The sequence below is a fragment of the Castor canadensis genome, chromosome 7 (assembly GCF_047511655.1).
Source record: "Castor canadensis chromosome 7, mCasCan1.hap1v2, whole genome shotgun sequence".
NCBI classification, from domain to species: Eukaryota; Metazoa; Chordata; class Mammalia; order Rodentia; family Castoridae; genus Castor; species Castor canadensis.
Window position 1 is genome coordinate 120,758,108 of NC_133392.1, and position 16,575 is coordinate 120,774,682.

The following is a 16,575-nucleotide window of genomic DNA, read 5'->3' on the forward strand; positions in this document are numbered from 1 at the left end:
TCTATTCCCCCTCCCCAGTTATCATATTTGATGTAATAGTCAGGCATGTTCATTAGAATGTTAAATTACACTAACCCTTTCTGGTCTTTTTGTCTTGTCTTTCCGGGTTCCATTAGCTTCTGTACTTAGTGCCTGTGCAATCCAGCTTCTCTTCTAGAAGCAGAAGGACTGAAGGGGGTGTGCTACATCTCACTAGATATACTGACATCATCTTGGTGAACTGAAAACCAAATGTGGACATTTGTAAAATCACTACATTGTTTCTAGAGAAAGATTAAATTCATTTTTAAAAAACCTCTTAAGGTCTTTTGTGATGCTTCAATGAGGGGGATGAACTATTACCAATTGAGTACCTAATATGTATGAAGTGCCATAAATCATCTCAGTCTTAGCAACAGTTCTGTAAAATAAATGTTACCAGTATTATTCATCCTCTTTTTATTAATAAGGAAATGGGTCTATAGTCATACCACCCTGAACTTGCCCAATCTCATCTAAATAAGGAAATGGGTGAACTGCCCAGAGCCAAATAGTTATTTTTGGGTTTTGTTAGTGTTCTTATTTGAAATAGGGTCTTGCTATATAGCCTAGGCTGGCCTCCCAAGTGCTGGGATGATGGGTTTGTACCACCAAGCTGGGCTACCCAGTTATTTTAGTAGCCATAAAGAGCAATTACACATATCCTGTTCTCTGCCTAGATTCTCTTTATCTGCCTCTACCTGCTTAACTCCTTTGTGTCCTTAAGTACTCCACTTTGGTGATGTCTCCACCAGGAAGCCTTCCCTATTCTCTAAGTCAGGGATAAGTCTGTGCTTCCATAATTTTTGCCTACTTGCATCTCAATACTTCTGCCCTGCTGCTCGCTCCCACACCATTGACATTGCCTAACCCTTAAGTTGTGGTATTCCATCTCAAATTCACCCAGTTTTTTATTCCCATTGCCACTACTTGAGTATGGGTCGCCATCATCTTACTTAACCACCTTCACAGATTAACAGCTACTTGTCTGAATTTCATACTTAACAGTGTTTCCACTTTCCAATCCAGCTACTTGTCTGAATTTCATACTTAACAGTCTTTCCACTTTCCAGTCCAGCCTACATGACAGCCAAAGTGATATTTCTAAAATGCAACAGGTCATGTCACTACCACCTTTCTGCTTTCCTGCTTAAAGCCCTTCAACTACTTCCTTTGCACTAAAATCCAATGTTCTTGGGTTTGCCCAAACTCTTAATATGACCTGTAAGAGCCTCCATGATTTTGCTTCTGCCCCTTCTCCAACCTCATCAGCTCACTATATTCTAACCACACAGTTGTGAGCCCTGTGTCTGGAACACTTCCTTCAGGAAGCCTTTTCTTAGTCCCCTAGACTAAATTAGGAGCCACTCTGTAGGCCCCAAAGTGACCATGCGGAGAGAAGTGGTCTGCCCAAGAGATTCTTTATTGCCGGGTGGGAGAGGGAGAGGAGAGAGGGGGAGAGAGAGAGAGAGAGAGAGAACTGAAATCCATCGTGCCATTATTGCCAACACACTCCATGCACTTTCAGTGTATTCCATGTTTCCTCTATTGGAACCCCTTATCCTTACATTGTAATTGCTTGGATGCTCATTTGCATCCTCTGCAAGCCCTTTCTCACATTGTATCTCTAGCACGTGACACGTAGTAGATGCTCAACAAATTGTGAGTTCAGGCTCTGCAGATACCCAAACCATGTTCTTTTCAGTTATGCCATGCTGTCTCTCATATCCAACAACCTAGATTTCTTTACAGCCCTATTGGGTCAAGTACCCAATAAGGTACAGAATTTCTCAGCACTTGTATTTGTCACATCCGCTAAGGCTCAGGTTCTCCCATTACATAATTTTTATAACTTCATTAGTGGAAATTAACCTTATGGCAATTGCTTGGTGTCTCTTATATACTTAACTATAGTTATCAGGATTGTTGTGATGATTCAAAGAACAAGTACATGTAAACAGGCTCAGCCTAGGGGATGACATGTATTAGGTGCTTAATGTCTTCCCTTGTTACCACTCATATCCAGTGTTCTGTAATAAAAATGGCCCATGTTTTTACAACAGTTTACAGTTGCCAAAGTATTTTCCAAGACATTGTTTCTTATAATAATGCTACTAGGTGTGCATTATGCTCATTTTAACTTCTTTTTGCAGTGCTGGGACTCAAACCCAGGCCCCCTCACATGCTAGGCAATGCTCCATCTCTGAGCTATATCCCCAACCCTATCATGGTCATTTTAAAGATTAGACAGCTAAGGTGAATTTGTTCATCCAAACGCAAAATGAATCACTTTTTTTCTCTTTTTTATTGTGTATTAATTATACAAAAGGGTTTCATTGTCGCCCAGCGCAGTGTCTCAAACCAGTAATCCTAGGTACTTGGGAGGCAGATTGGGAAGATACCGGTTGGAGGCCAGCGGGCAATTCATCTCAACCAGTAAAAGTCGGGTGCAGTGGTGCACACATGCCATCCCAGCTACGTGAGGAAGCACAAATAGGAGAGTCACAGCCAGCTGGGTGAGACCCTATCTCAAAAGTAACCAATGCAAAAAGACCTGGTGGAGTGGCTCAAGAAGTAAAGCGGGGTGGGGGAGGGGGTGTGACAGTTGAATCACGTAAAATAAGGACGTATTTTTACCCAAGTCTCCAGTGGTTGTTTTTCTCTAGCACGCCCATTCTACACTCTTCTACCAATGCTTTTTCAGGGAGAAAAGGGCTAATTTTGAAGACTGGAAATAAAAATCAGAGACTACTGACCAGATTTACAGAACAGTGCACAGTGAACGTCCAGGCCCCAAGAACGTCATCTCAGCTCTGTTGCTGAATCCATTCTCTGTGGCTAGAACTTAGCTGAGCTCAAGCAGGCTTCCATAATTAGGACTTGACTGACTTGCCGTACTCCACAGCAGATTGTTCCACAATCTGTGTGAGCCAGAAAGCTCTCACACAGGGTTGGAACAGTGGTCCCCAATCCTGACTCACCTGGGAAGCTTTCATAGGCTTGGGGTGGCGGCCAAGCATCACTTTTTTTAACGGCTCCAATGCAACCCGACTCCAATAGGCAGCTGAGGCTCACTGCTGAGTAGACGGGACAACTGGGGAGTGGGAGACGAAATACCCAGTTCAACTTCCACTCACAGCACCTGTCCTAGAGATCAGCGAGGCAGGACGACGGGGAGGAATAAAAGGCAGAAAGAGATAAAAATGGGAGATGAGTACTGCGAGTTAGTTCAGGCAGTGTCCACTGTGGATTCGGGAAGGCGCCGCTGAGAACGCGTTCTCCTGGAAGGCCGGGTCATCTCGCCCCATTTTTACCGGGGAGACTTAGCCTGGCCCAGTCAGTGAAGACCCTTGTCCGATTCACACCAGTCTGTGCTCTTAAATTGAGGCTGAGTCTGGCGGGACGCAGTTCCCTCAACGACGGGACTGCTCAGCGGTTTCCAGAAGCAGGAAAAACCCGCCCGCACTTGGCCGCCACACGCCCGGCGAGAACCAGGGCTGGAGCGCCTCGGCGTGGGTCCCGCCCCAGGCCAGGGGGCGTGGCAATTTTGTTCCCGCCTCAGAAGAGTGAGACTGCGCGCGACTCCCGTGTGCACGTCATTTCCGTGCGCCGAGGTAGACGTCTGTAGCCCGCGCAGGCTGCCTTGGTGTGGTTTGTTTCTAAAGTTCGATTCCGATTGATTTTTGCAAGCCATGGAGAGTGACTTCTATCTGCGTTACTACGTAGGTCACAAAGGCAAGTTCGGTCATGAGTTCCTGGAGTTTGAGTTCCGGCCCGATGGTAAGAGCGGACTCCTGCCCCAGGGAACGGAGACTAGGCCTGGGTTGGGAATGGGTGGGGAACTATAAAAGGAAGGGACTGAAACCATTGCAGTTCATTGTGAAAGAAGCGTCCTTTGTCCGCTCCATTGATTCTTTCTGTACATGTGCAACGACTTCTGTTTAGTTATTTTCTCTTACCAGATTGCTTACCTCTCAGCAAATGTTCATTGAATGCCTACCTTATGCCGGGCTGTATTCCACTTTGTAGACAAACTTTTCTCACCGAACTTGTGTTTCAGTGCTGGGAGAGACCACAAACAAAAAAGATGACCCTAGATAGTGATGAATGATCAGAGAAAACAAAATGTTGAAGTAATTGCTGGATAGACTGCTTTGTAATAGAATAGCCTTTAGAGGACTCTCTGAAGAGTAGCTATTTGAACTGAACCCTAAATGCTAAGGAAAAAGCATTCTACAGAAGGAGTAGCAAGTGTCAAGACCATAGGAAGGAACAAGCCAGGCATATTTAAGGTGGCCATTGTGTGGCTGAAGAATAGTGAGCTCTAGGGAGAAGTAGGAGAAGATGTCAGATAGTTAGGGACCACACCATGGTAGGTGTTTACAGGCCATAGTAAAGAGTTTAGGTTTCTAGGTGCGGCAGGAGGCAATTGGAAAGTTTTAAGCAGAGAAAAGATATGATCGGTTCTTGAGAAAGTATTCTAGCCCAGATTAGTCAAGAGTGGAAACAGGACTTCTAATGAGGAGATGGTTATAGTTGTCAAGACAGAAGGGATGTTGGTTGGGACTAAGATAATAATACAAGAAGAGAAAATTTGGGAGGCAGAACCAATTAGATTTGGCTGACTGATAATATCTGGGGAGATGCACTGTGACCGAAGAGGAATCAAAGATAAAACTACCACTGAATGGAGACAGAAAAATGGTTGTGGCAAGCCTGAACTATGGGCAAGGTAGATTTGTGAAAAACGATGACAAAAGTATAGTAAGTGTTGTGGTAGAAAGAATCAGCAAACTTTGGAAACAGAGAAGAGGCACCTGATCTAGCATGAGGGTCAGCAAAGGCTTGGGGTGGAAGTGGGAAGGATGTCCAGTAACATAAGAGTTGATTAGAAGACCAAGAAGGTGTTTTGGACAGCATTCACAGCAAAGAGGCTGAAAGTTTAAAAGTGCATAGGATGTTTCAGGCAGAGGCAGTAGTTTGACTCCAGATGTGTGAGAAGAATATTACAGGAGTGAGGCTGGAAAGGTAGGCAGGAGGTCAGCTTAGTTGTATGCCATGTTATGGACTTAAGATTTTGTCAGGAAGGCAGAGGGAAGTCATTGACACATCAGAGTACTAGAATAACCTAATTTGAGAGATCTGTTTCTACATTACCTTGTCCATTGTACTGAAAATGAACTGAAACAGAAGAGATCTCGGGAGAGAAACAGTGCAGAGGCTGTTGGAATAAATTATTTGGCTCTTTTTACCTGTGTCTTCTACAATGAAAAAAGTCATGTTTTCTGTTTTCTTTTATCATCTTCTTCATCCCCACCGTATCCCTAAAGTAGCCTGTTTGGTTGCACATATGCATAAAGGACCTTATGAACCAAATATGCTCAATGCTAAAAGCACAACTTTCCCATCACAGAAATAGCATGGTTACATGCTAATATATGTAAAGAGCATCCTACACTTTTCAAAATGTTTTTATATCTCATGAGCCTCAGCATGTCCTCTGTGCAGGTAAGTCATCAATTATAATTCCTATTTTTAGCTGAAGACATTAACCTACAGAAATGCGATTTGCTAAAGTCACAAAACACCCTGCTTGTATTTTTTGGTTGGTTTGGGGTGTTTTGTTGTTGTTTTGGTTTTTGTTACTATTTCCAGGCACTAGGATTTGAAGTCAAGTGCACTTGGTGAGGCAAATACTCTACCACTTGGGCCACCCCCAGCCATGTACCACACCTTAGTTGCTTTTTACTTGAACTATAATTGTGTCACCCGTATTTTTAGCTGGGAGGGTGTTGAATAGTCTACAGTGAATAACTGAAAAGACTAGTATTGTTGAAATACCAAATGCATAAATAGTAAGTCAGTTAGACACCTTGAAGAGCAGGATACAATTTAGGCAAAACTGACAGTCTTGGTTGGCTAATGATGCTTCATTCATGTGTTTTTATTGTACATTGCATTGGGGTTTGTTTTCCTTCTCACAGGGAAATTGAGATATGCCAACAACAGCAATTACAAAAATGATGTCATGATCAGAAAAGAGGTATGAGCCTTTCATTCACTACAGTTCAGTTTTTTGTCTTCTATTGTTTTTGTTCTTTCTAGGAGTAATATTGAAAGACAAAGAATAGGGAAATAGACATATTTGTAAACAGCTAGATTATTTCTAACTCTTTTAGTTTGTATTTTCTTTTACAGTGTTGAATCAATTACTTCTAACTATTTGAAATCTGGTGTAACTTGGTTTGAACTCTCAGTGTGCTGCTTGCTAACCATGTGACCTCAGACAAATTCTCTGACTGAACTTAATAAGTCTCTGTTTCTTCATCTGCAAAGACAGGGATAATAAAATCTGTCATTCCCCCACACCCCCAAGTGCTATCATAGAATTAAATATGTTATACTTAAAGTGCTTGTTATATTATTCCCTAGCACATAGCACTCAATGAAGATAGCTACCTAATTTGCATCTGAAAGGAAAAGAGGAGCATGAGAAAGTAGTTGACTTCATTGAATGCATGTTAGATGCCATGCATAGCACTAGGTATTTTATATATAAGTATGATCGTTTCTTCTTTAACACAGATTATAAGCCCATGTGATTGGAGGGTGGTATTATATCCTCTTTATGTATAAGAAAATGAAGACCCAGATATTAAATATAAGACTTGTTCAAAGTCACCACTGCTAGTAAGAGATAACAGTGAGAATTCAGATCTGTGTATATCTCAGTAAAGTCCATGTGTTCCATACCACTGTGAATCTATAACAGCATTAAGGCTTCATCATTGTCACATTTGAAAATATCTTAACAGTCAGTATATTTTTATACATTCAATTAGCAATCAATTTTATACTTAGCCACACATCAGCATCCTCACTTTAAAAAAAAAAAAAGAGCATGGACTGGTATACAAAGTGTAATTTAAGAGATATGTCTTGGGAGGGGGTGGGGGAAGGGGGGAGAAATGACCCAAACATTGTATGCACCTATGAATAAAAAAATAAAAATAAAAATAAGATATATGTCTCTCAGAAGAATGTATCTAGTTCAAAATAACCAGGATATATTAGCCATTATAGTGAAGACTATAATGAAGTACCTAACATGGGCTATTTATGAAATAAAGAGGTTTATGTAGTTCATAGTTCTGGAGGTTAAAAGTCCAAACAGCATTGCACAAGCTAAGTGAGGGCTGCCTCTTGACTGCATCACTTCATGCACAGATATCAGCAGTGGGAGTGCATGCATGAATAAACAGTTACATTTCAAACTAGGAGCAGAGACTAGGGTCCCACAGTCCTTTCTGAAAACATGCCCCAGTGACCTAAGGACCTTCTACCTCTTAAAGGTCCATACCACTTCCCAACACTACCACCCTGAGTACTAAGCCTTTAATCACATGAATTTTGGGGAGACACAAATCACGTTCAAGCCGTACACACATAGAGTGTGTGTTCAAGCCGTACACACATAGAGTGTGTATTTTTTCTCACAGTGAAATCCAAGGTCAAGGCCCTGTCAGGTTTGATGTGTGGTGAGAACCCAGTGTCTGCTTCCAAGATGGTGCTTCATGGCCACATCCTCCAGAATGGCAAACTCTGTGTCCTCACATAGCAAAAGAGCAAAAAGGGTGCCAGCAAATTCCCTTGAGTCTTTTCCACCCTTTTGCCTTAATCATGTCCTAATTAAGAGGTGGAACCTCTTAATACTGTTACACTGGGGATTAAGTTTCAGTGTAAATTTTGGAGGGGACACAAACATAGCGGGGGTGATTCACAGATTTTCTGTTTAGGTTCAAGGATGAGCTAGGTATGTGGGCAGGGAAAAGATCCAAGTGAACAGGATGTGCCAATAAGTAGTAACAACTAGTTGGGGACCTGGGGTGTTGTCATTGGGTACTTCTGGCTCTGACCCTCTTCATCAGCATTCTGGGGTCACGCATGAACTAGGTCTTCGGGAGCAATCATTCTTATCTTCCATCACTTTCTGAGTCAGAGTGTTGCTTAGGGATACAAACTATATTCTGTTTCTTAACTTGCTTTCAGGCTTATGTACATAAAAGTGTGATGGAGGAACTAAAGAGAATAATTGATGACAGTGAAATTACCAAAGAAGATGATGCTTTGTGGCCTCCTCCTGACCGAGTAGGCCGGCAAGTAAGTGTTTCATTGACTCTACTTGTAGTGCAGAAATCTTAGAAGATGAGGTTTCCTGCTCTGAATAGGACATTGAATCCATTTGTGTGTATGTTTGTGTTATTGAGCCCTGGATGAAGCAGGTTACCAGCACCTTAGTTTAAGGACGCATTAATTCCATAGGGAGGACCAGAGAGAGTAGATGGTGCTGCTGGCCACAGCTCAGCCCTGAATTTCTTCTTGTGATGATCCCCCCTCCTCAAAGTTTTTGCTGTCCACGTCACTTACTGAGTTACTGCTACAGATAAAGCATTGTGGAGAATACAGACATAAATAGAACATAGTTATTTCAACAATCTAGTGGAAGAAAAATCATACAAGCAACTAAGTATATTTATTAAATTCATGGCTTATATTATCATTCTAAAGACTGTTTTGTTAATTAAAAAATAAAAGTTGGGCTAGTGGAATGGCTCAAGTGGTAGAGTGCCTGCCTTGTAAGTGCTGAGGTCCTGAGTTCAAACTCCAATAGTGCCAAAAAAAAATTTTGAAAGAATAAGTAAATAAAATTCACTGTTATATTTGACTGAATTAGTAGAAAAGATATTTCTATCTTGACTGCTACCATCCTAATCCAGACTTCAATTTCCTTGTTTTTCTTCTTGTCCTGTACAGCCTGTTTCCATCCTAAAGCCAATGGAGCTTTTAAAATGTAAATTTGTTTATGTATTCTACTGATTTAAACTATCTAGCATCTTCCCACTGTACTTAAAATAAAATCCAAACTCTTACCTTATTTTTTACCACCAAAAATCTCATGTGTTCAGACTTCTAGCTTCATTTCTGTTCCTTATACACACTTAGGTTGTTGTTTTCTTTTTTTAATTTTTGGGCTTCACACTTGCTAAGCAGGCACTCTACCACTGGAACCACTCCACCATGCTAGGTTGTTCTTACTTGAGCCTTTGTACTTGCCACATACTGCCTGGAATACGCTTCCTTTACAAGATTGTTATTGAGATCTTCAAATGTCACTTCCTCCTTCCTCTGTGTTGCCTTATCTGTCCATCCAATCTAATAACCCCACTCCATTTTTTAAAATAAGATCTATTTTATAACATTTATCATTGTCTAAAAAATTCTTGTTTGCTTTTCTTAACCCGTTTCCTTCTCTCACCACAACAGACACAAACACAAATGAAAGCTCCTTCAATGTAAGGATTCTTTTCACTGCTATCTCTCTAGCAACTGAAATAGTACTGTACAGTAAAAGCTCAATAATGATATTTATTATATTAATATTGTGGTATGTATTAGTTGGGTTTTTTGTGGTACTGGAGATTGATGTCAGGACATTGTACTTGCTAGGCAAGTGCTGTACCTCCAGTGTTTTTGCTTTTTAGTTTTTTTGGATAGGGTCTCATGTTTTTGTTCGGGACAGCCAGGGACCTTGATCTTCCTACCTTCATCTCCCAAATAGCTGGGGTTACAGGTGTTTGCCACTAGGCCTGGCTTGTTTTTTGTTGTTGTTGTTGTTGTTGTTTTGTTGTTGTTGTGGTACTGGGGCCTTGAACTCAGGGCCTTCACCTTGAGCCACTCCAGCAGCCCAATTTTTTGTGATAGGGTTTTTTGAGATAGGATCTCATGAACTATTTGCCCAGGCTGGCTTCAAACTGCAGTCCTCCTGATTTCTGCCTCTTGCATAGCTAGGATTAAGGTGTGAGCCTCCAGTGCCCAGCTAAGGCCTGGCTTGTCTTTGAGACAGAGTCTTGATTTTTCTTTTATCTGTGTGGGCTGGCCTCGAACCACAATCCTGTCTCTGCCTCCCAAGATCTATATTAGTTTTTGACCATAACTCCCTCCCTAAGGCAGGCCATATAAATTAGAATTTCTCAAGACTGGGGGTATAGTCAGTGGTAGAACACATGTCTAGTATATGCAAGGCCCTGAGATTGATCCTTTTCATCATCAATGCACACAGAAAAACAAAGTATAAAAAAGGAAGTGTAATTTCTCTCCTTCAAGGTGTGTCATAGAAACTCTGATCTTCCCCCACCTTCCTGTCTTAGAGCTGGCCATAAAGAAGTTCTCTGAACTACCCTTATACAAGAGAGACCAAGGAGAATCCAAATAGACAAGCCTTCCTGGTTTCCTTACTTAGTCCCTTAGTAATAGCAATCATGCTTATGCAATGAAATCTCCATAAATCCCTAAAAGGACAAGATTTGAAGAGCTCAATAAGTGAACACATGAAGGTTCCTGGAGAGAGGTGTGCCCAGCCAGGACATGGAAATTCCATGGCCCCTCTCCCATACCTTACCCTATGCATCATTTTTTTCTGTATGCTGTATAATATCCTTTATAATAAACCAGTAAATCTAAGTGGTTCCCTGAGTTCTATGAACTGTTCAAGCAAATTGAACTGAAGGAGAGTGTTGCCAGAACCCCAATTTATAACTGGTCAGGTTAAAACCAACCAGGAACTTGTAATTGGATCTGAAGGGGAGCAGAACAGTCATCCTGTGGGATCTGATACAATATGTTGATTTTAGTGGAAAAACAAGATACTGTGTTTTTCCCAACCTACCTATATAAGTATGTTCCTAATTAACCTAAAAATGATGAGCCAACTCTTGAAGAAGAGTTTAAAAAAATCCCATCCTGGGATTCCAGAGTGGCTCAAGTGGTAGAGTGCCTGTTAGCAAACATGAGGTCCTGAGTTCAAACTCCAGTACGGCCAAAAGAAAAAAAGATCCCATCCTCAGTACTTACTAAAATTAGTGTGTGAGTGTGTGTATGTTTGAGTTTAAACCCAGGTTCTTGCACCCCTTTACCACTGAGCTATATCCCCAGCTCTAAAGTTAGCTTTTTAATTTGTGTCCAGGGGATCATAGTAATGTCATTATGTATACTTTGCTTTGCATTTACAAAATTTTCTGCTGTATTAATTCAGCCATCACAACATCTTTTGAAGTAGGCAGAACATCTTCCTTTATACTAGTAATACCCTGTTGGGCAGTAGAATTAAAAAGAAAATAGTACTGGGCTTAGTGGAGCACAAATTCAGAAGTCTGAGGCAGGTAGATTGTGAGTTCAAGGCCAGCCTGGGCTACATAGTGAGAGCCTGTTTCAAACAAGACAAAACAAAATCCCATTCATAATAGCATCAAAAGTTAAAACAAACTTGGGAATAAATTTAAAAGAGTGTACAAAACTTAAAGGGCTTTAGAAGGTCATAAAAATGTGTATTTTTATAGATGGGAAGATTGAGCATCATAAAGATGTCATTTTTCACCAAAGTAATTTATAAACTCATTCCAATTCAAATCAAAATCACAATAGGATTCTTTCCTAGAACCCAACAGAATGAGCATTAAATTCATGGACAATCAAAGGGACAGGAGTATCCAAGGTAACACTGAAAATTTCTTTAAAAAGGTACAGTCATTTGTAATATGGCATTATCTCAGGAATCAACACGTACACCAGTGGAACAGAATGAAGAACCCAGAAACAAATCCATGAATATATGGGAAATTGGAATATTTAGCAGATGGATTTTCAAATTAATGAGGAAAGAATGAATTAACAGATTGTACCAGAACAATTAGCCAATGTATAGAAACAAAGCAAAAATTTTAAACAGGAAAAAAATGAAAACTTTTATTATTTTTGGTTAGAAATGGAATTTTTAAGTCCTCAAGGGAAAAGCTTGACAAATTTAACTTCTTTAAATTTAAATCTTTTGATTGCCAAAAGGCATCAAGATAAAGCTGAAAGATAAATAATAGACTAGAAGATATTTGCAAAAAATAACTAGCAAGGAGTTTCTATGAGGAATATATAAAAAACTACAAGTCAATTATAAGACAATTCAGTGGCAAAATGTGCAAAAGTTATGAATAGACAGTTTACAAACTCAAATAAATGGTCAGTAAGCCTGAAAAGATTTACAGCTTAATTTGTAAAATGAAAAGTAGGACATTTCAGACACATTAGAATAACAAACACCAAAAAAAAAAAAAAAAAAAGCTTTTAAAAAGATGTGGAAAAAAAGGAGTTCAAAAACTAGTATAACCTTATGGAGCACTTTGATGGTATCTGCCAGTGTTGAAAATACTTTTTTTTTTTCTTGGCAGTGCTATAGATCTAACCCAGAGACTTGTGCATGTTAAACAAATGCTCTACCCTCAACTCTAGAAGAATATTATTGCTACATGGTTTATAGTAACAAAAGTTGGGTACTTAAGACTGTCCAGTGGGGAAATGGAATGCTCCAAAGCATTTAAAACTAATGAATAACACCTGTGTAACTCAAGTCTTAAGTCTTAGAAACAATATTGAATGCAAAAAAAAAAAAAAAACAATAAAATGATACAGGTAACATGGTCATTTATGTAAAAATTTTAAAATTACTAATTCTGAAAATGCAAGTGGAGAGAATGCACCCCATCTTTAGGGGATGCAGGAAGGAGAATAGAATGGGAGATGGGTATAAGTTTTATTTGTAATATTTCCTTTAAAAAAGAAAAAATAAACTATAAGCTCTACAAGGGCAGAGATCTTTGGTTTGTTTGGTCTTCTCTGTCCCAATCTCTGAGAAAAATACCTGGTACAACAGGCACTGCTGTAGATTTTTTTTTTAAGTTTATGGTATTTCTGTCACTATGTAGAAATTGAGACCCAAAATCATACAGCTAGTAAGTGACAAAGCTGGGATCAAACTTAAGGTCTGGAATACTTTCCTTGTTCCATGTTACCAAGAAAATCGAATGCTTTGGTATTTTTGAAGTAAATCTATCCATAGTATTCCACATTGTTAGCAATGAAACCTCATATACAGAGTAGTAGGTGAATTCTTACAAATCTCAGAGGGAGGACACACCACCCGTAAGAGCTTGAGCTTCTCAACGACTAAACCATTGTTGCCTCTGTTTCTAGTGCCCAGCACAGTTTAGTGCTTTGATGAAGCTGCTCTTGCTTATGTGCCATCTGTAGTAGAGTTTGAGCCCTTCTCCTGTGTGCTTAATGAATAATCCAGTTCTGCCCAACTTAGACTTTTTTTAATGTTTCTAGGAGCTTGAAATCGTCATTGGAGATGAACACATTTCTTTTACAACATCAAAAATTGGTTCTCTTATTGATGTCAATCAATCCAAGTAAGTGTGTCTAGTCCTTATATCCTGTTTTGGAACAGATTGATGAGAAATCCTCAACAAAATTGGACCCATTATAAGAAGATGTATTACAAATGCAGACAGAAGTGAGCCGTGTTGTCTCCCTCATGAGGAAGGGACTCCAAATTATAGTCATTCCCTCAGTATCCACAGGGAATTTGGTTCTAGTAACACCACAAACACCAAATCTCTGGATGCTCAAGTCCCTTATAGAAAATGGCGTACTATTTGAATAAAACCTGTGTGCCTCCTCCTATATACTTTAAGCCATATTTAGGTGATTTGTAATACCTAATACAGTATAAATGTGTTGCAAATAGCTGTCATACTGTATTGTTTAGGGAATAATGACAAGAAAAAAGTCTACATTTATACATTACAGACATAACCATCACATGCCTGACTGCATTTTCCATCCATGGTTGGTTGAACCCACAGAGGCAGAACCCATGATTCTGGCCAACTGTATTTTCAGAGATTGCTTCTTTTACTTTTTGTTTTATCTTTTCAGTCATTGCTACCAAAACTTCTCAGTGACACACAGAGTAATGTGTAGGAGCAGCCAGAATAGAAGATGAATTATGGCCAAACAAGTGTTCAGAATAAACTTCAGTTACTGAGTCTGAACCACTTTCGCAGTATTGATTGTTCAGACTAGCACATCTTAAGTTTTGGTGAAATTTGACATCATTTAGTATCTAAGTTTTAAAATTTATGTTGTCAGTGGAGCAGATTATAGCGTTGAGACATGAATCTGCTATAAAGAGCCCTTAGAATTTGGCAACCTCTTTGATTCTTATGTTTTGAGGAGTTGGAGTTAGTTGTGGCTCTCTTTATGTAAACTTTGGATATAATTTTCTTTCTTCAGACAGTCTCCTTGTTCTTAGCCAGTGATGCTGTAGTAATCTTGATACTCTTGGTCCTGCTTAGTACTACTTTTTAAAAAAGTATTTCTCCTAACTTGAAAATGTAGAAAAGAAGAAAGGAAGGTTGCCCATAATCTTATCAATTTATAAGAGTTGAACATGGCAATTTATAAGTGCTTGTAATCTCAAGTACTTGGGAGGCCAAAGCAGGAGTTATCATTTATAAACTGTAAATGATTGGAGGCTGATGAAGGAGGTTCAGCACCAGCCTGGACTAGAGAGAATGAGTGTAAGTGTGTGTTTGTACATGTGTGCTGAGATTACAAGCATGTACCACCACACCCAGTTTATAGTATTATTTTAATATGTGACATTTCCCTTCTTTATGGATATTTTTTCAAAATATTAATGGTGTAAATACTTTTACAAGGAACATTTTGGTAGATAAATAATCAGGATTATTATTAACTTTTTTTTTTTCTTGGAGGGGGAAGTTTCTTGCAACTTTTAAAACATCTTTTTTCTCTTGCATTTTAGGGATCCAGAAGGCTTACGAGTATTTTATTATCTTGTCCAGGACCTGAAGTGTTTGGTCTTCAGTCTTATTGGATTACACTTCAAGATTAAACCAATCTAGATTGAATATTAGTATGGACATGAGGGTGTTGGAAGTAGTCATTTTTATTACCATTATTAGGAAATTTTTGTGTATATTGGGGCAAAATTTTTTATAAAGTATAAATGACTGTCTTTAATAAATTCTGATAAAATTTAATTTTTGTTAATTTCAAAAAACCTGAATGTGTGAACTCTTTGCAGTTTGTAATATACAAACATCCTGTAGTATTGCCAGAAAAAAAAAGTCTTAACTAGAAGTTCCCATTTTACAGGAAATAAGAGAATGGAATAACATGTTTAAAAATCCAACTAGAATCCAATCAGCAGTATTAAAAGGAAAACCAGGACAAGTGATCTGGTTTCTTTGGCAGTACTAGAATTTGAACTCAGGGCTTTGTACTTGCTAGGCAGACACCCTACCATTTGAGCCACACCTCTAGCTGAGACCTGCTTGCTTTTTTTTTTTTTTTCCCATTACTGGGGTTTGAACTCAGGGCCTTCACCTTGAGCCACTCCACCAGCCCTTTTTTGTGTGTGTGTGATGGGTTTTTTTCCAGATAGTGGCTCACAAACTATTTGCCTGGGGTTGGCTTTGAACCACGATCCTCCTGATCTCTGCCTCCTGAGTAGCTAGGATTACAGGTGTAAGCCACCAGTGCCCAGCTGAGACCTGCTTTCTTAAGTAAATAAAACTTCAAGGGAAACAGAGTGAAACCTATAAGGGAATCTAAAAGACACATTAATTGCTGGGGACATGGCTCAGTAGTAGAGCACTTGCCTAGCATGCATAAGGCACCGGATTTTATCACTAGCATCATTAAAAGAAAAAGTATCGACCTTATTTGGATCATGATTTTAAAAAAATGTAAAATTGGGCTGAAGGTGTAGCTCAAGTGTTAAGAGCACCTGCCTAACAAGCTTGAAGCTCTACATTCAAACCCCAGTACCACAACTAACCAAATGTAGGCCCCAAAAGTGATCTGGCCAAGAGATTCTTTATTGCCGGGGGAGGGGGAGGGAGAGAAGAGAGAGAGAGAAAAGGAGAGGGGAGAGAGGAGAGGAGAGGGGGAGAGAGAGAGGAGAGAGGAGAGAGAAGGGCAAGGGTTTAAATACCCTCAGTGAGACTCGGCATGATCTGCTCTGATTGGTTAGGATCTTATGGTTCATGCTGATTGGAGGTTGGGGCAGAAGAGGAATTCAAGCTAGACTTGAGGCAGGACCTTGACCCTGGGAAACAGAAGCTTAAGGATGCAGTAAGAACCGAAACCCATTGGCGCCATTATTGCCAACAACAACACCCCCCTCCCAAAATTGACACTATTAAGGAAATTTGTACATTGGATGTTTTAAATTTTTAATGAAGTACTGTTAACTTTTTTTTTTTCCAGTGTTGGAGATTTACATAGGGCCTTGTGCATGCCAGGCAAGCACTCTACTACCTAACCACATCCCCAACCAAGTATTGTTTACATTTTAGATCTGTATTTCAGTAGCTATGTCATTGTAGAGTAAAATACTTTGGTTTAATACCTTCTAATGTATTATAAAGGATAAAAGCCTGGTCTTAGAAAAGTTTCTCAGTAGTCCACTTAATTTTTTCTCTTTATTTATTTTTGTTAGTTCTGAGGTTTGAACTCAGGGCCTTGTGCTTGCGAGGCAGATGCTCTACCACTTGAGCCACGCCACCCTCCCACCCCCTAGTATATTTTAAGAACAGATCAATTTGGTATAAATAGTATGGGGCTTTGTTTAGCACA

At 39.6% G+C, this 16,575-nt stretch overlaps 1 protein-coding gene and 1 long non-coding RNA gene across 2 annotated transcripts in view; one reads left to right on the plus strand and one right to left on the minus strand.

Moving 5' to 3' along the window:
* The window catches only part of LOC141424939 (uncharacterized), an 18,105-nt gene extending 14,452 nt beyond the window's left edge, over positions 1-3,653 (minus strand). The window contains exons 1-2 of the long non-coding RNA XR_012449908.1: positions 3,000-3,653; positions 76-220 (exon numbers count right to left, since the gene is read on the minus strand). This is a non-coding gene — a long non-coding RNA (uncharacterized lncRNA). The remainder of the gene's footprint in view (positions 1-75; positions 221-2,999) is intronic.
* Positions 3,607-14,975, plus strand: Magoh (mago homolog, exon junction complex subunit). The gene is made up of 5 exons (XM_020158393.2): positions 3,607-3,798; positions 6,003-6,061; positions 8,068-8,178; positions 13,234-13,316; positions 14,738-14,975. The coding sequence occupies exons 1-5, from the start codon at positions 3,711-3,713 to the stop codon at positions 14,835-14,837; spliced, it is 441 nt and encodes a 146-aa protein (XP_020013982.1). The 5' UTR covers positions 3,607-3,710; the 3' UTR covers positions 14,838-14,975.
* Positions 14,976-16,575: the final 1,600 nt, after the last annotated feature.